This window comes from Temnothorax nylanderi, unplaced genomic scaffold (assembly GCF_030848795.1).
Source record: "Temnothorax nylanderi isolate EJ_2023f unplaced genomic scaffold, tnyl_v1.0 TNYL_tig0015_pilon, whole genome shotgun sequence".
Classification (NCBI taxonomy): domain Eukaryota; kingdom Metazoa; phylum Arthropoda; class Insecta; order Hymenoptera; family Formicidae; genus Temnothorax; species Temnothorax nylanderi.
In genome coordinates this window covers 847,430-873,625 of record NW_027249077.1, presented here as the reverse complement: position 1 = coordinate 873,625, position 26,196 = coordinate 847,430, and the positions used below count along the sequence as shown (strand labels likewise).

General features: G+C 41.6%; 2 protein-coding genes across 5 annotated transcripts in view; both read right to left on the bottom strand.

The window, feature by feature from the left end:
* LOC139768255 (CD151 antigen) overlaps positions 1-20,393 on the bottom strand; it is a 116,450-nt gene extending 96,057 nt beyond the window's left edge. For all 4 annotated transcript variants that reach the window (XR_011717320.1, XR_011717319.1, XR_011717321.1 and 1 more), the window contains exon 1: positions 19,859-20,393. The gene's annotated coding sequence lies outside the window, so the exon portion shown is untranslated. The remainder of the gene's footprint in view (positions 1-19,858) is intronic.
* Positions 20,394-22,661: 2,268 nt separating this feature from the next.
* On the bottom strand, positions 22,662-25,633 carry LOC139768372 (uncharacterized). The gene is made up of 6 exons (XM_071698491.1): positions 25,616-25,633; positions 25,253-25,490; positions 24,840-25,070; positions 24,161-24,361; positions 23,818-23,898; positions 22,662-23,498 (listed from the first exon to the last, which is right to left on the bottom strand). Exons 1-6 carry the CDS (start codon positions 25,631-25,633, stop codon positions 23,485-23,487), a joined length of 783 nt encoding a protein of 260 aa, XP_071554592.1. The 3' UTR covers positions 22,662-23,484.
* Positions 25,634-26,196: the final 563 nt, after the last annotated feature.

The window sequence follows — 26,196 nt, the reverse complement described above, 5'->3', positions numbered from 1 at the left end:
AAAATAGAGACGAACACGAGGGAAAGAGAAAGAGAGAGAGACCGCAAAATAAAGACACAAGCAATTAATCAAAAAGACTGTAATCTTGGTTATAACGAAGAATTTAATGAAAAAAGAAATTTGTTGATGTAGATATTTTAATTTGGATTACGAATGCTATAGTATTCACTCAAAATAAAGTTAAATATAGCGGAAAGACATATTATATTGGTCTCTTTACGTTACGGGAATTAAGGTTTCTGTGTTTCTAAACCGTCTGATTGCCCTTCTATTCGACAGGAAATTCGAAGACAATTTCACTTAACGAAGTAAACGCGGATATCCGTCGAGGACGGGGTGTCTCTCGCTTGAATGCTATTGCCCGTGGCTCTTTATCAGTCGACATTTTCCCATTCAATTCTTTGCCGCAGTTATCGTTACCACTTAAGATACGTTTCCCTCTAACAGCATCTATTAAAACCGGTAATCAGACCTACCGTGTCCTAATCACGCGAGCAAACTTTCGATATTAAATTTTTCTAACTATTATCGTCCACGTCGTTTCATTCTGTATTTCTCTCTCTCCTCGAGAGACACGACGTTTAATTAATAACCAAACTCGCGCGGCAGTCGCTCCGAAACGGCGCGGCGCGGCGGGCGCTTATCACGAACATATACAGCGCTGGTCTGCGAAGTCATAACCGAGGTCAATTCAGAAAAGGAGGCTATACTGACGACGCTTACGTTGTCTAACAATGCGGCGGACACTTCGGCGTAATTTGGCCGGCCAATAGCAGGGAGATAACTGCGTTATGTGGGATTTCGACCCGCCTCGAGCGGGGGAAATTTCAGTGGGATAGCACAAGCAGACCCGGGGGTGCAATCCACTTACATAGCTAATATCCACCATCGCCAGCCGGTGCACACCAGTGGATAGCAAATATTCTATTAACATCGGGACGCTTTGGCGACATCAGTCCCAAGGATATTCACACCTAAAATGTAACTTCGAGAACCGCTTAAAAATACATATCTTTGCGACAAATAATCTTGAATTTTTTGTGTAATGAGTAAATAAACTTTCCTCTTACACGCGACTATTTTAATTTCATATAACATTAATGCGATGAATTATGACGTGTTTGTTTAAAGCATTAATGAAGAGCTCCCAGTATACTAGTTTATTAATAAATTTTGTAAATTACGATAAATTATGTTTTCTCTTTCTTAATTCTTTCATGAATTGACAAAATTATATATTATGATATAATCGTTGTACAAATATTTAATTAAATCCGAGTATTAACAAATTATTTGAGTTGCAAACAGAGTTTACAAAAAATTTAACGTTATTTGCCTCTCATGAGACGAATTTGATTAAATTCCTGCCCGCATTACATCATACTCGCAATTCATCGTGCATGCTATTCATAACGACGTCTATCACAGCAGCACAATAAAGCGATCAATCCGGATCGGACTAACGTACCGAGACTCAACGTGTCCAGTTGTATGAGGAGCCCGTATAATCTTCGCGGATGCCTAATCGGCTGAATCAATGATCGGAGAGACAGAGCTGACGATAACATTCATGAATTCACGGATCCGCCGCGGAGATCGCGAGTGCGAGAGTACGAGCGCGTGAGATACGCTCGGGAGCGTGATTGAGGCAATCGGAGCCACTTTGTCGAGGCGCGACCCTTTCATTGAATAAGAACAAAGGGATACGATTCATTTGAGAAGTGGAACGAGCGGATTAGAGATCTCGCGTCCGTTACGTGCGCGGCCGCGGCGGCACCGACGCGACGACCGTGATTAGCAAAATGGAAATGGCATTGGTGAAGCTCAGTCCCGAATCGTGGCCCATTGAGAATCGGGATCCTCTGGCTATGCATGTGGATAAGTGATGCCTATTGTGCATTATACTGCATTAAGGAGCTGTCATTAGCACGCACATGCCATTAAACGTGAGGTACGGTCTGGCGTCTGGTAAAATATATCGTTTACCTCGACAGAGCTTAATTGATTCGTCGGAGAATTCTTAATTACGACCGGCATCGAGTGCGAGTACGTGCTTGCGCGACAGCCACGCGGTGGTCGTGCATTACGACGACGCGGTAATTTTTCTCAATCGCTACGGATGGTTTAATTAATTTAGCGTCGCCCGCCGTCTGCGAGTAATACAAAAATAACAGCGAACCGGTTTATAGATCTCGGCTTGGTTGTGGCGATGTGTGCAGTCCGATAATTTATATGTTTTTAATATTTCCTTCGCAATTTTTAATATTTCCTTCAAACTACCGTCTCTCCATTATTATGTTGACACTTATGTTGATACTTCACGTTTATATAAGCGAAATTATAACTCGTATGCGTTAAGGTGATATTTGATATTTTTCGCCGTTTCGGATGTCAGTTCTACGGAAATAGGAGATGTTTAAAGGAGAGTAAGTAAAGGATTGCAAGATCAACGAAGGGCTCGCCGTACATTGCGATATTGGGGCTTGTGTCACGATTCACATCGTGACTCACGATGTATTATTAGTCGCTACTCGTTCTCTCTCGTGATTTCTACATAAGGAACGACTAGCAATTGGTCCCCGATGTTTCTCTTCATGATCAACTTGTCTGGACTCGCGAAACAAGAACCAACAGAGCCGTAGGGGACGTGCTGAACACAACTCGATAAATTTATCTACAGTTACGTATTTATCTACGAAGCTACGTATTTGCATATGTACATGTTATATCCCCGTGCTGATAACATTTTCTCATTTATTTTGCTTTGATACAAGATAAATAAAGAAGGGAAGTTGGAGCGATTAAAATAGTCGTAATAGAAAATTAATTTTCCAACGTACTAGTAATGGTTGTTCAATTTCCGGGCGTGGTTAATGCGACAACAACGACAGATTCTTGTCGACGCAATTACTGTTACTCTGAACCCATAGACCGACTACAATAATTAAATACCGGAAAATCACTAGCGAGTCAGTAACGATAAATAGCAAGAAAGTTCAAGGCAAATTAGTCTTGCGACTAAAAGGTATAGGATTAAATTGAAATTTGACTTATAATTACAGTTATTTACTCGTAACTATTAAAAAGCCAAATGTTCGAAGGTGTACAGACGAGAAACGATTAATCATTTTGGCGCGGCAAATGCATTTCGATCTTTCGTGACACGAAGTTGAGCGCAGCCTTTGCTGTGAGGCGGAGGCGTGCGATCTTAATCGACGAGGCCGGAGTAAATGAGGCTAATTAGGATTTAACGTATGCGGTCGAGCTAATGAAGCTCAACGACCGGTGGCAAGTTTGCACCGGAACCAGAAGTTGGCGTAACCGAGGTAACTTCACGCTCAAAAGACGAGATATAGCTTCCTGCCATGTGTCTTAATACGCTTTAGCGACTATAAACAGCTTAACAGAAGGTTGACGCCATAGCCGTGTACCAAAACAATAGCCCGTATAACACTACGATTAATAACAGCACTTAAATTCCTATATCCTGTAAAATGTCGATGTCACGTAGGTACGTCGTACGTCATGCCAACAAAATCGAAAACTATATGGATTGGCAAAGCATTTAATTTAGTACTGTTATACGTCATACGTTAAATAAAAATCTTAAAGCTTAAATATTGGAGAGAAAATAAATTACGTTTTCTCTATACATAAATAGAAAAAAAAATTGCTAGAAATCTTAAAAAGTATTTGATCGTAATAACACGTATATGTGGGCGTCACTTTTAAGAGACATTTCGCTGATATATCTCAATACTTTCTACACGCGATAAGAGGATAGAACGTGTCAAACGATGCCGACGGAAAATTGCCTGATAGAAGTGTCGATTTCAAAATAAAAGTATTAGTAGCTTGTACGTGATCACGCTTTTTAATGTGATACTTTCATGTTTCTTATGCCGTCGGAGTGCCTTTCGCATTAAGAATATTTTTCCATAAAAAGTAATACGCTTGTAGGGATATGTAGATCTGAAGAAAAGTAGTCTGTGATATAAAATGTTGTAACATCTTCTTACCAAGATCTATAGTAAAAGAATTATACACACAGAGACTACTTAATTAGCAGCAAAATATTCACAATTTAATAGAAAGCAAAATATTTATAGCTATTAGTATTATAATGTCTGTGTGTAAAATTTCTTTATTCTAAATTCTATAACTCCCAACAAAGCAATAAACAATACATATAAATAATAATACATAGAATGAATTATTTATAGTTATTGACTACCTTATATTTAATTAGTTTCATAAAAACGGGCAATTTATTATATCATGTCAAATTATTACAGCTCAATTTAAGAGAGCAAAACAGATGCTTCTATATATTTTGGGATTGGATATAGAGAGAAACTTCGTGATTTGTGTAATAAAAGAAAGATAAATGTAGAATAATAATTAATAGTTTAAATTGGAAAATTACAGGGCGATTGAGCTATTAAAAAGAGATAGCTATACAGTTTAGCATAACCGTGCCATGAGGTCGTTCCCACGATTGGGACGCCTAACAGAAGACATCTAGTATACTCCTCCGAGGTTAAAACCATTTCCATGAAAGAACGGAGTGCCGCGGCCGTGCCAACACAGCGCGTCTTCTAACGAATAGCACGTGTGTGCGAGACTACGTACATATCTTATATGCGGGGAAATAACGTTTCGAGTAAAAAATTCGAGTTTCAAGGTACGAACACCCCGGAGGCGGAGATGCGAGTAACGTCTACGAAAGAATCCGAACGGTCGGAAAGAAATTCCCCGCGGATTTAGGAGGCGTAACAGGTGATTCTTCCTCATCGCAGGACACGTCTCCGTGACAGTTTGTGTGAAATATGATTTAGCTACGACCTTACATCGCAATTAACATCGGTGAATAAAAGCAATAACCGTCCATTACTCATCTCGGTAAAAAAAAAATAGTGATTTATGCTCGTTACGTCGCTATATGAGATATTAAGTCAACCAAAAGATATACAAATATTATTATAACCTTTAAAAATCGTCACTCAAAACTTATAATTTCTTTTTAATTTGTAGATTATTATAAGTATTATATGATGTATGAGAGATTTATGTTTGTATCAGTGTATCACAAAGTATAGTGTTCATAAATCAAATTACAAAGACTTTTTCAAGATACGTCTTGCGTAAAAAGTTTGGCGAATTCTGAGTAATACCTTATTCAGATTAATACCTTACATTTGTGCTAATTAAATTGTTCGTATGTACTCATACTGATGCCATCGGACAAATTATTTTACAGAGTTCGGTATATGAATTATTGCGGTTTCTCTCTACAAGCTTTGCGTCGCTCAGATGTCGCATTTAATATACGGATGGAGAAAAGCAACGTGCATTGCTACGACTCGGTGATTTCTCGCGCCCGCGTTCGCCAGGAAAGGGGATTATACTTAAACCAGGATAGGAACCCTGACCACTCTCTTCTCCCTTTGCCCTTCACTACTACCTGAATATTATGAGACCCACCGGCACGCCAGGTTCGCCCGGCCACGTAATTCTGTCCTTTCAGAAGAATCTCGACAGGTTTTATTTCCCAGCAGGTATAAATACCTGAGAGCCTAGGCGTACGATTCCTAGCGGAGGAGGATCGCCATCCGTTCGTAGACAAACCTCCCGCCACGATATTTCGACATGAATGAACAACGATAATCGTGATAACTAAAGAACGATGTAATTATAGTTAATTGACATCAGGGTAATGGCTGTAATATTTTTAGAAGATTTTCTACAAATTTATACAGAGTGAATGAATCTCTAGAAGCAAAACAGTTAAATGTTTTTCTGTCAATTGAAGACGCAAAGGAATACAAAGTATAATTTAGAATTCGAGAAAATAATTACTAATTTTACTATTTTGTAAGGTCTTCATAAATTGAACAGTTTATGCATACATATATTTACACATAGAATGAAATTATTTCGTCGTTCTAGTATAATAAACAGCAAGATGCAAATATAACTTTATGAAGAGTTAAAAATAAATGGCGTTCTCCTATTTCGTTTTAGCAAAATAGCATGCATAAACGGATTTCTTGTGAAAAAAAAACGCGAGAAAAGATCAGGTTTTTCATCTCTCATTTTTCATCTCATGCTAATACTTAATCTGATTATGTTACAAATTAATTACCTGTGTGTTACAAACGAATATCATAATCGGATGATGAACGAAAGTGAATCCACGACCATGTTCTTTTAATAATCATATTACAAAGAGATTTTATATATATATATATTTATATGTATATATATATTCAAGCATCGACCTTAATTCCTCCTCTCCTTTTTTCTGCAAATAGGATATTGTTCATGACAGTCTTTTCGTAATTAAAATCTAATACACCATATGAAGAAAAAGATAAGTTTCGTACTGAGAAACGCTTAAAATCGCTGAATCGAAAACGAAGCGTTGATTATATCGAATATTTACGCGCTTTTGCCTGGGTCTCTTTCTCTCTCTCTCTCTCTCTCTCTTTCTCATCCCGTCGTCATTAGCAACATCCAATTAACGAATATTTTCGATTCCTCGAAAAGGGTTTTCATCATGAACGGAAAAATCGTACGCCACGATCAAACGAGCGAGCAAATTTTTCTGTTAAATGGCTCTCTATTCTCTCGTTCGTACACTCGATCCGCTGATTCACGATGCAATTCCGATCGATGCGTTGTCAATTAAACCAGTGCAAGAACCAATGACCGGAAGTAATAGTCTATCGAGAATCGTGGAAAAGATCTCTAACTGAGATGCGCGTGTCAGTCTTGTCGTGCCCCGCGGAAATGCTTTTAATATTCATCACTCGCTGTTACATGTTTTCTCGTAGACATATTAAAAGCGTCGTTACTTGAACACACGACGTGTAAAAAATCACACGATAAAAGTTTTAACACGAAGCCACAAAGCTAACAAGACACTTTTGTTTACCTTATTAAAAGCATAAATTTTACTCGCAAATCTTTATTTCGAAGCGAAAGTATCCATCTTTTATCTGTTTAAAACAGCGGAAAGATAATCTGCATAGTACAGCGAACAATATTTAAAAATTCGGTAACACCGTCACCAACGCGTACATTACAATTCACGTCTGCAGGCTCTACCGCGCCGAACAAATGGGATTGTCAATCATTTGCCTCTCGAACTGGAAACTTTGGGGGACAACTTTCGGTCAATCGCTCATTACACGTGACAACAGCTGACACATCTCGCCGAGAACGCGTTGCGAGGACGCAACTCTGAATTAATGCAACGTGAACAGGACGGGTCGAGATACGCGAGACAGAGACAGGGCGAAGCGAGCGTGCGGCTGGCGAGCGTATATACGCGTCGCTACACACGTATACACGCGGTCGGATTTACGTCAACGTATCTATTAGCCATGCGGCATCGGGCGATGCCTTGCCTGTCGGCGCGAAAGCGCGATTGCGTGAGCGCGAAACCCAGCCATACGCGAAATCTCGCTGCACGATTCTCGTTGTGAACGGGTCCTTATAATTGGAACGCAGGTAGGCATACCGGCCACGCGCCCACGCACGCGCGTACATGCCTACGTACGTGTGTGGGCGACTAGCTCTGACGACCGAAGGTAGACACTTTTCGAACATGTGCACGGTGTATTGAGACGTTTTCCACGACGGAAACGCTCACGGTTGGGAAAATGCATAGCTGTAGCGGAAGAACATTAGTCCGCGCGATTTATCAACGGGTAAGCGTCGGCGAGCGATTCGCGATTAACTTAACGCTCGGTTGTGCATTATAATGTTTGTGGGGCGACGCGACGTCGTATATCAGTGCGTTCGGCGCACCTGCGTGCGCTTTTTTCTGCGGATTATAATTTAATTTGCTACGTCGTTGAGCAAGTTTATTGGCTCCGTGTCTTTACTTTAATACGTGTCGCCAATCTTTTATGGCGTTCCTGATGGATCGATTAGATACACGTTTAAATCACTGAAAACAACGGATATAAAATGTCAAAATTCAATGCTGCGCAAAAATTGAAATACATATATCGCAAGATAAGGGAATAAATATTTTATAATAAATCGTATTTATATGTAAATATTGTATATATATAATTTATACTATTATATTAGTATATTCCGTACATAAAATCTGTCACGTGATGATATTACTAATATTTTTTCTAGAATTTTGGCTTAAGAGATTACGCTCGTTATAGTTTTTCAATATACTTTCGCTAATTAACTATTAATTTCGCAGTAAATGATGTATAATGTTCTGCACGTGACTCGAATAAACTTGAATTAAAAGGAAGCTTAAATTAGACTTCGGCAGCGCGCTTCCGATCTTCAATTAATTTTGTCTGACCGTTCCCTCCCCTCTCCTTCGTATTGATTTCGCCCCGCTTTATTTAATTTAAACGAGAAGCTGATACTTTGGTAAAACTTCGTTTAACTCAATTTTCATTGTCGTCGATGCGCGAAATGTATTTAAAGCAATCTTCATTCTTTCTCTCTGGATCTTACTCTGTCATTTTTAATACGAGTCAACTACCATTTAAAAATGAGAAACTCGCGCACGAAGAGCTCTGAATATTTGATCATTGGTAGAGATTAATTCTATCTAATGACATTACTCACGATCAAAGTGTACGAAATTGCAATGAGATCGCGCGTCGTAATTAAAGTTTTGAACCTTTTAAAGTTACCTACTCTTTTTATCATTAAAACTTCAGAGTTGATTCAATCTCGCCGTAAATGCGTACATCTGGATAGTTTCCAATTTAAAATACCTCCTAAATTTAATAGATTTGTTTTCAAATTAACAATAATTAAAAATGTTTACTTACTTTCCGTTCAATGAACTTTGTTTTTGAAAAACGACATCGGGGAATAGAAAGAAGGGATCGATCACGATACGTCATGTTGTTTCGTGTCTCGGCGTGGGCCTTAACTTTCATTTAACACGCCCACGCACAGTTCTCGCGGTGTACAACACTTTCGGTTCGCTAACTTCAGTCGCGGCGTTTGAATTATTCAGCGGAATTATTTATGAAGTTTCGAGATGACAAGATCGAAAATATATTAAATTCACACGCGACTCCGTTCGGCTGCGAATCGCTGGCTCATATAAATTCATCGCACTTGCGATATATACATATTCCCACCGCGACACAACGGTAATACGCGCATTTATAAAGAATAATGTTTTCCACGCGCGCGCATAACACTTAATAGTACTTAGTAGTAGGTTTATCCTTTGAAATGGAAGCCCGTCTTTACGAGATGTAAACTCGAACTGCCCCATTAATTACGATCATATCTCTCGTTGCACTCCAACGGGACTGCAGTGTGCGCTCGTAAGTGTAATTGATATTGCGTTAGGATTAACGATAATTTAAGTGCTTTAATTGGATTCTCGTTGTAATTCACGGCGCGTAATTATCGCTTTACAATTCGCGTTGCATAATCGGAATACTAACGCAATGTGACATTTCTTAAGACTCGGCAACCGTAAAAAAATCTTTATATGATGTTTATATGGTCAATATAATATTTCTATGATTAAATTCACTGCCTTAGTTTGCCAAATACGAGCAAAATTTTATCCACGAGTGAAGCATTGTCTAAATGAATATAATACGAAATGCCGCAAGTTTTCTGTGTTTTTTACACATATACACACACACACACACACACATCAAACAAAAAAATTTTTTTATATTTAAATTACATATCCAAATTTTTTTAATTAACATTTTTCGGAAACCTTCGAAGCGCTGCCATATGGTAAAATTGAGAAATAAACATCAAAGAGATATGGTTTGTCCAATGGAGAGATGAGAAGCAGCTTGATTTCGCTTAGACGATATTTTGAAGTGGAAGCCATGGAAAAAGCCTTTTCATTGCCTATCCACATGGAAATAGCGGGAGTCTAGCGGGCGGATCTACATGAATATGTAAACTATGCAAGTCGTATTAGTATCATGCATCTCCGCAACGCGCATACTACCGCACATATATCGGAAAATACTGAAAAGTTTCGCGCACAAAGGATGCCGAGACACGTCGTAAAACGTGCTCGCCATGCGCGACGATGCTTTCCGCGTTAACTTTGTTCATAAAATTTCACAATGCCACGAGCATTTAGAAGGTCTTGTCGTAACTCTTACTTAGATCCCATAACATTCATAATTCTATTTTTAATTGACTTATCTACATATACGTATAACGAGGTGATATACACACGTTGCAATAAAGGTTGGTCTTATTGTTTTTCCACTAACAATCTTATTTTAAGAAAAATAATTGTTTTTCCGCGTACCATGCTTTAAATATTCTAATGTTTAAATCATTACCCGATCGAAAAGGAAGAAAGCAAAAAATACTTGGACTTTAAAAACCAAATATTTATTTCAGTCTTTGAAGCCTTTCTAGGGCATTGAGCCTGCAGGCGCGTTTGCCTTTAAGCGATCCGATCTTACACATATATGCTATGTACATGTATCTGGAACCCGCATTGCTTATACTACTCGAAAAGGAGTGTTTTAATTGGCGGCATAGTTAGAGGGACCAGGCAACATACCGCAAATTTGCATGGAGAGGCAAGAGGGATATAAAAAAGGAAGAGGAAAAGAAGGGCGGAGCAGGATTGCCTTTTAAGGCGGCGAATCAGCGAGATTTAAAGGGTTACGAGAAGTCGCGGCGACATCGAACGGCACAAGAGGCTATTAGCGTAATTAGCCGACTACCTGTGGCCATCGGACAATCCGTGATCTCACGCAGATACCGAAATAAGAGCGACGAAATTAATGAGGCGTAAATCGTGGAGATATGTTTTAATTAATGTGCCGACGCGGAAATTCGTATTGTCGAGGGCTTGAGAAAAACGATCGGGCGAAACGAAACGGCGTTAATGAAGCGCGGATATCAGGAGCACGTAATGATGCGGCATAAAAAATGTTGTAAAATGTCAACAAGCCAATATTTCTAATTATAAGATAAATCGACGTTACATAACAATGTATAAAAATAGCGAAAGTAATGAAAGTGAGATATGTTGTGCGTAATTCGAAAATATAGTAAATCAATTTAACCCGAGATTTGTTTGTTGTTAAATACTAGAATAAAGCAATGAGTCGATAATCAGCCGGTAAATCTACACCGCGTGCAACATTTTGCACACGTAAACAAAAGCGTGAAATCACAAACGCAATGCGATAAATCTTACGCGATTCTGTTTCGCGTCGCCCAATGAAAATTTATATGTACAATGAGAGGCGGAACATTCATTTTATTTCGCAGGAAACCACAAATTTTCTGTGTACTCGGAGTCGTTAAATAAATAAATACGCTTTGATCGCGAACACGCTGTTTCGCTCAAAGCGGATACTGCGCGCGCGATATGCCGCATTGCATTGTATTTTAGTGGATTTACACGTATATGTGGCTTTAACCGTGCAGAAATATTAAATCCGTCACGCATCGTGAGCATCGTTCTAAATAAATTTGTTATAAAATAAAAAGAGATCTTTTAATATATAGGCTTGACTACTCTATCCGATACGACACGTGTAATTTTCTTGCGACAGTTGTAGACTTCGCGGACGCCGCACATTCACCTCCGTTTCACGCGCACGACCGATCATTCGCGTGCGACCCACACGGGAAATACGGGAATGCGCACTGCATGGAAAGATGACGTAATATTACAAACGCCTCTCTTTATCGCGCGAGATAATGCATCATTAAATCCATGTTGCTGCACGCACGGCACGTAATAGCCGATGCGCTTTCGATCGTAAACTCTCGCGTTGCAATTTTAAATACTACGTTCCGACGTCTCTTTTACGTCCTCGTCCAATTACGACATAACTGTCTAAACTTTAATCGTACAATTAAAGTATTAACTTAACGATCCGTTGCACGCTGAGCTTATTTCACCTGCTTGAAAGAAAAAATGCCTAAAACCATTCTACTTTTGCTTTTTACGAGAGAGAGAGAGAGGAATAGAGTGTAAAGAGTAGAACGTTACTATGAGAGAATTATGTTGTCATAATATCAAAGTCCAATCGACGCTAATCGTACTGAGTCATTTCTCGACGCTCAACCACGGCCGATCAATGACTATGTAATTATTTTATTTTACATTCTTCACACGCAAGCCTCATACCACAATGTTAATGAATCGCGACGCATCCATTCTATGATCGCTCTAGCTATAACGACAGATTGTCTTCTCTACGAAATTTATTTTTTTTTATTTTCTTCACAAAAGATATCCATCTAAATCACTTCACATTTAATCCTTAAAATATTACAAAAAATCAATATCTTTCATCCAATCTTCCCTCCATTTGTGAAATGAAAATTTTATTACAGCTAAAATAATCTTGATTCTTAAGAATAGTACACATTTTTAGCAGTCGCCTGTTAACTTGGCTTGTTCCAGAATAAGAGTTAATCTCGAGAAGACGAGGGAAATGTAGGAACAAACAATTCCAATATTTTCGAAATGAAACATTCCTATCTCATGAAACTTTTGAGTGCTGAACTTCTCGCGACCTTACTACGATTTTCACGAAGACGACGAGAAGTAAGATCGTGTACCGTAGAAACTTCCGGTATGTATGTACGGAGCGTTACACACGGGTCACGTAATTTTCCGGCAAATTAGAAGATTAAGTGCGACCGGTAAGAATGCCACGCGTTCGGAGTCAAGAGTGCACCTTCGCAATTTCAGTGTACAAACACTGGACGGAAGATCGAAACCGGAATGCCGTCGACCCCTCGGGGACAACGCCGTATGTTTTTATTTTTAATGCTTTCATTAAGGGCTATCTCGCGAGTAGTGGTCGCGCGCGGAGATGTAGGTCAGTTTGCGACGCTACCGCATTTCGCCTCAGGTCCGTTATTTACGTATTTCTCTTTTTCTTCATGTAAAACATAATGTGATAAAAATTACAGATGTAACACTGCCCCCTTTCCCAAAATAGAAGCCTCTCATAAAAATATTAATCAAACTACGATCGCAAACTCCGATGACAAAATAATTGAGATATTTAAATTCCTGATCTAATCTTGCTGTCATCACGCGCGTTTTTACGACATTCTCACATTGCGTCGCGGGTATTCGTTTCCTCGTACACGCCTCACCTTCATCCATATACATAACACGCGTGTCGATACGTTATATCGGAATGAAAGTTGCGCATTGCCGCGAGGTGTATATTGACTTTTCTCCCGTTCGCGCAGGGACACACAATCTGCGGGGGCAATTATTTCGGCAAAAAAAAAACCTACGCGCTACGAATGAATGCAACGTAGGCAAATTAGCCAGCTCGCTTTCCCATCCTCCCTGTCCGTCTGTCTGCATTTGCAACAGGTAAAAAACGAATGGCGCCTCGAGTCACGATATGACTGCCGGGGTATAACGAGATTGTTCCACAATGTTACTCAAAAACAAGGCAGCTGAGGACAATTGAATTAATTTCTTGTATGCGGGATCGTATTCCGTGAAATATGAACGCAAGAATAGGAACCGCGAATCGATTCGTATGAGTTTCAAAGTCAGCCAGTGGCGAAATTCTATCTCGCAAACTCGCGAGAGCTGACAAAAAACGCGTTTATATATAGCGAAAAGATTTCATATAAATTTATATAAAAGCTTTTCCTAACTTAATATAATGCAACGAAGAATTGTAAGGATGTTGTAACAACCGTTTTTTAAGTGTCATATTCATAATTCATGCATGAACCTATAAAACAACAATTTGTCTCGTCATGATCGATCGGTGAATGGATGACACACGAATGTTACTCACGCGTTTAATTGGCAAAAAAACAAGCTCAGTGGATAAATATATACTAAAAATAAAAAAAAGGAAATAGGGAGGGAGAGAGCGAGAGACAGGTATTATGATATATTATACATATATAGAACATTTTGAACATTAATGCCTAACATATTCAAGGCCTATTCTTCTCAGAGGAGATAAATATAGTTGGCACTGAAGGATGTCAAATAGGTAAGTCTGTAGATTTGTAGAAGGGAGAAGCCGTAAAAATGGTGTTCTGATTGAACAGTGACTAACTCGGCGCAAACAATTCGGCGCGTGTCGGATCGCATCCGTCATTCCTAATTTTGCGATGAGTGCGAGACGAATTTGCACCTGTGATGCGGTCTCCGACGACGATGATGATGATGATGACCACGGGCTCGGATAACGACATCCACGAAATACTCGACACCGGAACGCGCGTAATCGCGGCATTCGAAGTGATTGTTAACCATCAGCAGCTGGCACGTAACATCGCCGCCATGGCCATCTCTCTCCGTCGACAGCGACAAATATTCGCGATAGCGAAATTAAGGAGAACGAGACGGCGCGGCGACAAAAAGATTGCGAGAGCGCGTGGCTTCCTGGCTCGTAGGTATCTCTAATTGCAAGGTGCGACACGTATCGCTTAACAGCTGCGTAATCACTTTAGAATGCATTCTCGGAGTTCGCATTTAACGAAGAGAATATATTCTAAAACGATTGCGTAGCATGTTTGCTCGCACTTATAATTTCTATATATTTCGTTTTATATTTTTTTTTAAAATAGTAAGAGTAAATATCTTCATCTCACTATCTGTAAAGTTGCCATGTGTGGTAAGAAAATTACATTTAACATTTGAAATCGAAATAAAAATATAATAATATCAAAATAATAACAATTTTCATATTTGGTGTATGCATGCTTTATTATAGCAAAAAGCTGTATCAGTATGCTTTGAAAAAAAAGCGAGCTCTCTTCCAACATCTTTCCCGGAACGGAAATTGGTTACGTTCGGTGACGGAAATAAAAGAGAGATGCGCAACGTGATCCCGCGTCGCGCTACTTTACGCCGGAGAAATATTCATTTTCTTTCAGCACCGGAGTTAAATTTTAAACAGGATCTCCCCGGGACGGGGTCTCGAGGTAAGGAAGGGTCGTTCAGGATTTAATTTAAGTTTCACTGCAAGTTCGCGCCAGGTCGAGCGGCATATAATTCCGCACGTATTCCAGCGACATATAATTCCGCACGTTGTTTCGCGCGTTAGAAATGAACGAACGGAACATCGCAGTCGGTCCCGTCCGTCGGTTGCGAGCTGCTGACGGCACGTATAGGGCAACCGCTGCGCTGTATGCCGATGACGCGGGTACCTATAGCTAATGCGCGCCAGATAACGACGATAACGAGACACTTGACACTCAAAACGAGCACACTCGGTGTATCGCACCTGTGAAGCAACTGTTAAGCAACGACGGCGAAGGCTGAAGCGCAACACCGGCAGCGTGTCGCCCTCGCACAATCTATCACTATACCAGCGATTTATCTGCACACCCGCTTCTTCGTATACTCTAAACTGATATTACTTCACCCCTCCCCCCTCCCAGTATCGGAATATGTTCTGCGTATACGATTACTATACTTGAAAATATAAATGATATATACCTTATTGTTCTCTTATGGGGTTTCAAGAACTTCCATTTACATTTATTTTACGTAAGAAACACATCCCAATAAACCAAATACAAAAATACGAGAATACTTGAAAATGTATTTGGATACATTTAGCATCGGCTGATATTAAAGAAACGTAATTCCACAAAAAACCTCTTACAAAATTAAGAAGGATTCGTTTTATTCAGACAATAAAAGTTTTCTTTCTCATAGAAATTAAAATTTATATCGTATAAAAATACTGTTTGTGAAAATAATTTAAAAATATGTCGAAATAAAAACTCTCAACGTGTAACGATGGGTTAAATCCGACGGACCACTGAGATCGTCGGCGTGCGAATTACCAGTTTCCGTCGGCGTCGCCGTGATTTGCGATACTCCGTTGGCACCGCCAGGCCTAGATCTTTTAACGTCGGCGTAAATTTATCGCGCCGTGCCGCGTCGGCGACCAAGGTAAATCAAATTAGAAACGTATTCGCGATACGACGTATTCAGCGCGCGGCAGCCTAGATCCGTGGCGAAGATTATTTTAAGGGGCAGCCTCAAGGCGGCGAGACGCCAGAGCGATGAATATGAAATGCGCGAAAGAACTATGCTGAATCGTTACTCTAAATCCTTTCGCCGAGTCGGTGCTCTGCATAACGAGAAAATGACTCTCAGTGCAATTCTCTCTCTCTCTCTCTCTCTCTCTCTCTCTCCTCTCTTTCCGTGTCTGTTTCTCTTTCACGTGCGAGAGATTCACTTAACTCCTCGCCACGAAAACCGCAAAATGCCTTCAAACTGGAATCATCAGCCACACGTTTCTGCGCTTCCTCAATCTCATATGCGATGCTACGTGCACTTTAAATGTATTTCTGGAGCATCTATGCTACATTTCTCTCATCTGGTACCTAATATTATCAAAAACTTTTTACTCCTTTTACACCCGTAGTTGATACAGTTGGTGAAAAATATCACGCCTATTTCCATGTTAATTACGAGACGTCCACTACATGAGACATCGTGATTAACAAAAACTTTTTTATATGTCCTGTTCTTCTATAATATGGATGCAGTTAGGCAATAAGGAGCCAAACATCATTTTCGTGATTTTTAGTTCCGTGCAAAGTGATCATCACGTGGATAGGAGGTTTTCTAAAATCGCGTATAACACATGAAATTATATTTGAGGAGAGTTATATAGTTCAGTCATTATATTTGAGACAACGTTGGCGCAGAATTTTACTTCTGATTTTTCGTGAAAACTCGAACGAAAAAGTAAGTTTTTTAGAATTAATTCCACACTGCAAAATTATGTCCAGGGCCCGATTCTTGAATTCATTCGCAAGAGAAACGTATGCGCAAATATTGTTCTTACAGAAAATTGCAAGTCAATTGGCTATCGCATAGCTTTTAACCAATCAACTTGCAACGTTTGTGTAAGAGCAGAATTTTCGCATATACGCTTCTCTTGCGAATAAATTCAAGAATTGAGCCCTATATAATCTTCCACATATTCTCTTATTTCACAAAGGGGATCAAACTAAAACTACCTGTTTACAATTCCGTGAAACGATTTCGCTTTAATCCGGGAACAGCGCGACGGCGAATTTCTATCGAGCGCCAACGAATCTCGTGTGCAGGATGCCTAAGCTCTTTCATAAGACCCTGTATTTGAACCCCGTCACATCGCTCCGGCGAGCAACGCGTCGACCGGAAGGCTCGCCTTATTTCTCCGACAACTTCGGCCGAGGGAGAGATAAATCCCGTCAACGTTCGCGGCAACTTCCGAGCTCGCGGAACCGAATAACGGATATTACGGAGGTGAAGGCTCCCGGCTTCGGGAGAGCGGGCGACAACTCCGAGACTCGAATAAACCACGAATTGCACCGCGTGCCCGACCGTCACGCAATATCCCGGGAGAACGGAAGACACACGTGGGGCCGGTGTTACACAAACGTCGCTTTAACGCGAGTGCCTGTTCGATGTGTACTCCAACATTCGCGCGCGCGGAATATTTCGCTGTCCCGATGGGATATAGAGAACACCCGCGGGATGTTTTAGTTTACTAGCCCGACACGTTACTTAAGGGCATGTAACTAAATTTCCGCACAAATGCATAATTTACGCAACAAGTTTGCTAATCTCACATGCGCCGCTGTACTTGTCGAAATTTTTGCGTTTTCTTCTATAAGAAAAAAAAAGAATACTCAAATCTCTCTCTCGGTCTCTCTTTTTCAATCGCATAAATCTATTTCTTACCTATTTCATTATTACAATCATCTATAAATATTCTTATTGGATGATTATTATATAAACTGTAAAAGAGAGTTAAGAATTTAAATACACACATACACGCGCGCGCAAAGTTCTCGTAGTTCCTCAAACGCGAACATGAAGATAATATTCGAGACATGAAAGCCTCAATGTGCGGTTTACGTATACGACTAAGTTACTGCAGCTGTAGAATTAATTTGAATGAGATCGAAACTGCGGGATGTGGATATAACCATTGAATAGTTCAGGATTGCGGCAGGATAGGAAGTCGCGCGACGTTGTACACGACGGAGATTTCTTGTTGACTAACTACTTCTCCTCTGATGTACTCGCTTGTCTATCCACGCGTCTCCTTCGCAGGCTGCGAACAACTCGAACCGGTACGACCGGAAAGAACCGGCAGAATTCTCTATTTCTCCCTCCGTGTCCCAGTCCCTCCACCCCCGGTCTCTGTCACCGCCAGCGTAATCTCTTCCTCCGCGCGTTGTCGAAACAGGCACGCGTTATAATCAGATCCCGAGGCATTTAAATCTCTCGGAAAAACATTGGGTCCGCGCTCGCGTACAAGTCCCCCAAGAGACGGGGGATTCTCTTTTCTTACGTTTGCGCAAAGGTTAAGTATATGCTGCCGGCGTTATACGAGAATGAGGCAGTCACGTGTAGCGCTGGAATACGCGCTGCTTTTCCCGGATTATCTCCGGAACTTGTTCCATAAGCGCGAGCACGTTTATTACGGTGAACGACTTTAGCCATCGAGAACCCGACACGTCCTTTCCATTTCATTCCTCGGCTGGAGCAAAACAACGGAGATTTTATATTACGAACGAACGATATGTAAACATCAACAGGACGAGAAACAAGGACACTTTTAATACTCTACATACATTCCGATCTCGTATCTCATTTGCAGAAATAAAGCTGTTATTGTGGTGTTTTTTTCCTTTCATGCGGAAACATTGACAGAATGCTGATACGGAGAGGCGCGCGTTGTGTCAATAATTCCACGTCAATACGGCGAAAATGATGTATAGCGTACCGACTGGTTCTATCACGAAAAAAAAAAAAAGCACGTCGGCCCTCGAATAATACTAGTTTCAATTCGTGCCGCTCACCCGTGCCCGGGCCCGGGTGCGTCGAGACGCAAATAGAATACGCGCTTTCTATTTTGTCGCGATTCTACCCTCCCGTCAGCGTATTTGCAGTTCGGAACGCAAAGGGCGGCAGCGCGAGAGCGCGTTCCCCGGATTTTTCCCGGAGTGTGTATTTTTCTCCGTGTAGATATGAAAAATTTTGCACGCTCAAATGAGCAATCTAAATTTTGCCGCGCGCGAGAACGCGCTGACCGGAGTGGGTTCTAAGAATAGCCCCGTTTCCCGGTTCGTCGCGATACACCTACGCGTCAATTCGGAGGACGCGAGGGAATCCGCTCATAAATATAGAAAAAAAAAACACATGTCGCGCGAAACGTTGAACAATGTTTATCTGAGAAGAGCGCAACAAACACCCCGCGCTTTCGACGAGTAGTTTTTACCGGGCTTCCCGTTGTTTTTCTGACGCGTCTCTATTTACGCTACGGTGTACATCGAGAGCTACGTCGCGCGAATAAAAAGTTTCGGCGTATCGTATTCATTTAACCTCTACAGGACCGGCCCCTTTTTTGGACGAGCTTTTTAGTTTTAGTGCTAGAACATTTTTGTCCTTGTCAGTGGGTTGAACTAACGAAAAAGACGGCACTCCAGCGCCTAATATTGGGCCTCCGGTACCGCAGAGGTTAATCAAGTTAAAACGTACGTATGTACGGACGTGCTTATCGCTACGCGGTCATCCGGCCTTATTTCGTGGAATCGAAGACGGATATGAGATCGATCCCCCTCCTCCGGCTTTCGTCCGACATTCACACACAAGAAAAACGGAGCCGCGAATAATCGCGGATGTGTTCCGAAATAAAGCGGAGCGACGCGCGGTCACGTGATTGCGTCGTGTGGACAATTTGAAAACGACGCGGCGTTCGCGCCGCGAGCGTTTCTCACCTGGGACTTCCACGTTCCACCGGCGTGAATGGCATTCGCTACGCCGCGGCGTGCCGCGCCGCGCCGCGCCGGCGGCTCGTGCGCGTGTGTACGACAGTGTACGTGTACTTACCGGGCGGTCCTTGAGACTCGAGATCTCGCGGCAGCCGCGGGGACGTGCGAGCAGCATCCACCGACGATGATCCCTGAGCGACGCGCGTCCCACCGCCGTCGGCGTGGAACTCTCGCGTAATGGCGTACCTTTTGCACTGACCCGACGTGAAGAAAAAAAAAACCCCGGAACACGGTCGTACGACACTGACTCGCGACGTGTCCCTGATCGACGTTTCGTCACCTCGCGACGACGCGACCGTAGAGCGAGAACGACGGCACGCGGCGTGACGGCACGGCGAAGACGGGCAGACTGAGAGAGAGGAAAGAGAGTGACGCGCGAAGTGCCTCCACGACGAAGGTCGAAGCGCGACTGATTTGAAGCGCGCCGCTGTCGCGCGCGGCAACGGTTGGTTCGCCGTGAAGTGCGCGCGCCTCGCTCTCTCTCTCTTCCTCCCTCGTTCGCTCTCCCCTGCCCCTCTTTCTCACGCTTACTCGGCGCGCGCGGAGCGAGTCCCGCGTCCCTGTCCCGCGACGCGTATACTACCTGTCAATCTCTCACGGGCGGTCTCGCACGATTATTTCCTACGCGCCGGCAAGTTAAACGTCGCCCGCCTCTGTCATTCGCAATTTTATAATTTCCCCCAATTATCATATCGTGAAGTCGCCCCGGGATTAAAGCGTTAAAAAGCGCTTAGGCTTTTCCCGCGCGACGATATATCGAACGACGCGCGAATCCTGAGAACGGAAAGCGGTTTTTAAATTCGCGCGACGTATCTTCTGATTTTTTTTTCTCTTCCGTTTCTTTTGTTTTTTTTCCCCCGCTTTTTCGCGAATCGATATCCCGTCGACCTTGCGCGGCCTCGCATGATATGCTCTGATTTCTGATCGCGTTCAGATATGCAATTTGCAATTTCGTTAACTCCGCTGTAATTGGAAGCCCGTTATAACAAAATTATAATCGTTATTAAATGCCGCCTTGCTCGTTTACCTTTTCAGCCCACATTGCGGCCACGCTGGAAACGGAAATAGTTTCGATTTCCACGCGATATATATATTTCCACCGGTCGACATCCCGTATACATGTCAGTCTCCTGGCGTCGCACGATTATTTTTGATCCTGACAGCCTTCACGAGAATAAACACGTTCGCGATATGTAATTTGTAATTTTATTATCCGACGCAATTATCATCACGTGAAAGCCGTTATAATTGTATCAAACGCCTGTTTATCCCTCGTTTTCACCACGCGAATTTGGGCCTTGAATATTTCAATTGCTCATTGATAATGATTTTCCACCTGCGACTTTATATGATTTAATAATGGACGCGCGTTGTATGAAATTATTATTGTTATTATTATTAAACACTTTCGCGTTGCCCTGTTACATTTCCAATTTTGATTTATGCGAAACATGCTAGTGTTTTATGGTAGAATTATTATTGGAAATCATTTACGCTAATTATCGATGTATGATCGTGAAATTAACTGGAGTGCAGCCATGAGCGTGAATTATCATTTACATTGAAGATCAAATAATCGGCGATGGACAATAGCGCGATGTATATTTATAATCTCGATGTTTTGTGCCGGTTACAATTTTATTATATGAGAGATCGGCTTTAACGCGCATTCATACGTGATTTGTTTTGTCTTCCATCATACGTAATACTAATTTAATCCATTAAGTTTTAAGAGGCCCATATACACGCTTTTCTGTTTTAAATCTTTGGAACTGAGTCTTAATGGAAATTTTTAGATCTCAATTAGTATATAGGGGTAAAAAGAGTTACTCTCTCCGAAAATCTAGTGGAATGTAACTGAAAAAAATATATAAAGGTTGAAAGTAGAGGTACAAAAAGTAGAAGTGACCCCTGCCTTTTTACTGACAAATATTCAATTAATAAATAATTTTGTTTATTTTTTTAGTAAAATAAATCGATATAATTATTATTTGAGTGATCTATAATAAAAATTTTATTTAAAAAAATAGACGAAATTATTTATTAATTGAATATTTGTCTCTTACGTGTTTTTCCGTTTTAAATACTTGTATAACGCGGATCCTAATTAACATTTTTAGATTACAATTGATATTTAAGGATAATTCTGAAAAAAGCTATAAAAGATGAAAATAAAAGTAAAAAAAATTAAAAGGTAGGAATCATTAATTTTTTTATTTTTTAATTAGGATCCGAGTTATACAAGGATTTAAAACGGAAAAACACGTCAGAGCTTTCTAGGACTTTGGATTAATTGGTTAATATAAAATACTGATTGTTTCTGTATTCTTATATGAGTATATCACATATGTACATTTTATACATATGTGTATACGCGCGCACGGGAAATGTCACACGAATTGCAAAGAGATTCCGCGATGATGGAACGCACAATAAGACAGCGCTATGTAGACTCCATTATGAAGGGCATCTATTGTGCCTTTCCGTTGTATATAAGTACGTGTCGCGAGACAAAGCACGACAAAGAGCAAAACACGTACCCGGGCGATAAACAAATGGTTGTCAAGAGCCCAAAAGAGCCCGCAGCCGCCGGCAATAAGCATTGAATTATGGTCTAAGAAGTAATAAGGTCTGTATACCATATAAATGGGCCGTTTAAAGACAATGTTATTGTCAAACGTTAAATATGGAAGCAAAATTTATATCGATAATATTAAAGAATATTACGCTAAATAAATATTACGCTTCAACGAGTCTTTTGATTACGTAACAAGCTAATTACGAATAAAGAACGAGATAAACTTTTCATGGTGGGATGGAGGGGCAGCGCGGACGTGCCTGTTAAACGAGAAAAGTAACAATAGTCGAAGAAAAGTTTTTATTACGAAATCCAATTTCTCGTGTACAGAAGCTGTTTCCGGTGAATCGATGTCCGCGCAAAGAGAGCTGTGATGTGAGACGTGCCGTGGATTATTTACAGAATTCCGATGCGAAGTTAGTTATTCGTATACCGTTTGAGAACGCGAAGCGTATAGCGACCGTTTGATTGCGCACGGTGGAAAAGTTGTCGGATGCACGGAGCGAACGTGATGAAATGTGCGTATGTATACGCTCGATATAATCTTAATTAGCAATCGCGACATCGTCGAATAAAAACAGCATTCCCCCCGCGTTTCCCGGCATTTTAATGACGCATTTTAACGCGCGGATTCGTGTTTCTCATCGACGGATGTGAGGCGAAAATATGGGCTCCGCGTCGAGCCAACGTTTCTCGACCACAAGACATATCGTGTCCGTGACACGCGACCCTTTCTCGTGCATACATTTCTCTCCTTCTCTTTTTGTTCTTTTTTTCCCTTTGAACCTCGTGCGGCACGTGCGAGTTTTCGTGATGCATGAGTGATGAATATGCAAGACGTGAGCGATGGAGGCGACGGCGACGACGGCGGCGGCGGCGATGGCGGCGACGGCGACAGCGGCAATGGAGATGACGGTAACGATGCTGGCGATAATGGTAATGATAATGATGATGACGACGAGAGAAAAGCGCGAGCCGCGACGTCGGGTATGGCGCTGGTTCCGCTTATATCCGCATCTTTACCGTTGGCCGTGTAGATGTTCCGCAAAGTTTGACGTCAACGAGAGGAGAGTTGCGGCAAGATGATCCCTCGTCCCCCCTTCCAGTTACGATGCGGGTGCTACATAAGGGAAAAAGAGAGAGAGAGAATATTAACGTGGGAAGCAGCCGCTGTGGCAAGGTACGAGTGCAGAATTATTAACTAGAGCTAAGATGATAAGCCGATGGTACAGAGTCGCTCTCGTCGATTTTCCTCCGAAATTGTAGTACGGGCACTAATGTCGTAGATGATGATTGATCGATGCACACAATTAGTTCGCGATAATTAGTTCGTCCGCGACATGCCAGTGACGCTGGAGTTTCGTCTTTTTTTAGTCCGTCGAATGCGATGACTTTTTTTTTAGTCCGTTGCGTTTTTATGCTTGGTGGCTTTGACATACCGTTCATGATGTATTTCGCGCTCTTTAGCACGGGACTGCCTCTGATGCGGATTGTAACTCGCAATATCAAAACTAGATTAGCTAAAAAATTAAGTTAAAAACGCAAAATTAATACGACGCCAATTTTGTCAGATGACGTGAACTGGCGGTCGAAAAATTCTATTCTCTCTTGTTGTGGCTTCTCGCAAAATATGAAACCGTGATATGTCCAGTTTCAAAAAACATTTGAATAAAAACAATGATTGTTTACGAAAATGTTTAAGTGCCAGATTTGTGAAAAAAAGTAGATTTTGTTACGTAACCTGAAAAGTAATATAAATCAAATCATAGATGTTTCACGTACTTTCGGCCGGCGCGGGCGCGGGTGCAGCTTCCGCTGGAGCTGCGGGTGTCGCGTCTGTGGGTACAGTTGTAGGTACGGCTCCTTCGGCTGGTGCAGCCGGTGCACCTTCCGCTGGAGCCGCGGGAGGAGCAGCTCCTTCGACCGGAGGAACTCCTTCCGCCGGCGGTGCCGCAGGAGCTCCTTCCGCTGCTGGTGTCGCACCTGCACAATTTTTCTTTTTTGTCTTACGGAGGATACCAAAAAGTTCTATCTCACGTAACAGATCAATCATACACTCTTTTGCATTCGAAAAACTGAAAGCAAATATTGACAACGTATAAAATTGGCAATGACTGATCGACATCAGTCTTTCAACTGTAGCATGCAAGACAAATATTTTGAGTTTACTGACAAGCAGAATATTTTGCCTAAATCTATTATTTTAATATTAATTAGAATAAACTAATAGCGTTATAAATTGACAACAAAAAGTCTCCATCGATTATTCAATAAACTTTCAGTTGCTTCTGTTGCAAATACATATGTTATCTATTAATCTTTACGCAATAAACTATTAGGTAGTCACAATAAATTAATGTGTATAATTCAATCTCATTTTTTGACAATTTGGTTTTTGTGAACTGAACATTTCGTTAACGTAAAGGAATCAGGTATAAGAAACAAATATGACAAAATTAACCTTCAGCTGGAGGTGCAGCGGGTACTCCTTCTGCGGGTGCTCCTTCTGCGGGTGCACCTTCCGCAGGCGCAGCGGTAAGTGCAGAGCCTTCGACTGGAGGTGCTCCTTCAACAGGTACACCCTCCGCTGGTGGGGCTGCTCCTTCCGCAGGTGCAGCTCCTTCTGCCGGTGGCGCGGCACCTTCCGTAGGTGGTACGGCGCCTTCCGCAGGGGCTGCTGCAGGTGTGCCTTCTACACACAATTAACGCTCTCTTGAAAATTATAAAATATAAAAAAATAAAGCATACACGCGCGTCATGTATTAAATTTTCGAAAAAAAAAAGAAGTTTCTAAAAAAATGGACAAATTACTGTGGGAATATAATCTTGAAAAGTATCACATATTTTTAAAATCTTTAAAGCCTAAGCACTTACCAGCAGGTGCTGGCGCAGCTCCGTCCGCCGGCGGGACACCCTCGGCTGTTGGAGCAGGAGCTGCTGGAACACCTTCGGCTGGAGGTGCTGCTGGAACAACCGGTGTCGGCACAAAAACTGGTGCGGGTTCCGTTGAAGGAAGTACATGAGTTGGAGGAGTTGGGGCTGGCGCCGGGGGGGGCGGGGTTGGTTCCGGTGGTGGTGGTTCCGCCGCGGGTGCTTCAGCCTGTTCGCCCTCCTACATGGAATACGAGTATTTACTCAAAATAATATATGACACATTGATATTAACAAATTAATATGTATGGAATATTTTTAAGTTACCCCAGAGAACTTTAAAAGTTAGTTAAAGTATAATAGCACTTTTTTCAAGCGTTCCATGATTTTTTCCGAGAAGAAAACGACCAGATAAAAGAATGAGAGACGCAAAATATTTTATTAAGATTGAACACGCGATTGGCAACTGAAACACGTTCGTCTCGTCACGGAGATCGTTGTGAAAAGCGATCCCACGAACAAAAACAGAATTGCGCGTGCAGCTGCGCGAATCGTCACTGACAGACGCGTATTAAATTGTGTGATTAACGGTCAGCGCGCACGTTTCGCAAATGTACTCGCATTAAACCGCCGTTTATAGATACGTCATTTGTCCCGCTCTCGATAATAATGCTTTATGCGTTCAGCCACGAGCTTACGACGCGCCGCGCGCGCTTCCCGTGGCTTCGCGTTGACGGCGTTTTGCGCCATAAATCATTTGCGCGACCATTGTGATCGGCGAATATTGTCAAGATAATTAAACAATGTGCACACACGACACCCGATATGAATACGGTCGAATGCGTGAAACCCGTGTCGAACGAGGCGGCGGCGGAGAAGGCTACGCCAGCATGTCGAAAACGATCGATGAATCCCGAAAATAAATTGCGAGATTGCGGAAATCGACA

What these genes read in the sequence shown, in the direction of transcription:
- LOC139768372 (XM_071698491.1), bottom strand. An exon ending in CGCTGCACCTCCAGCTGAAG is followed by an intron (nt 24,362 to 24,839) that starts GTTAATTTTGTC and finishes AAAATTGTGCAG; the next exon opens with GTGCGACACCAGCAGCGGAA. An exon ending in CGCGCCCGCGCCGGCCGAAA is followed by an intron (nt 23,899 to 24,160) that starts GTACGTGAAACA and finishes TTAATTTTTTAG; the next exon opens with CTAATCTAGTTTTGATATTG.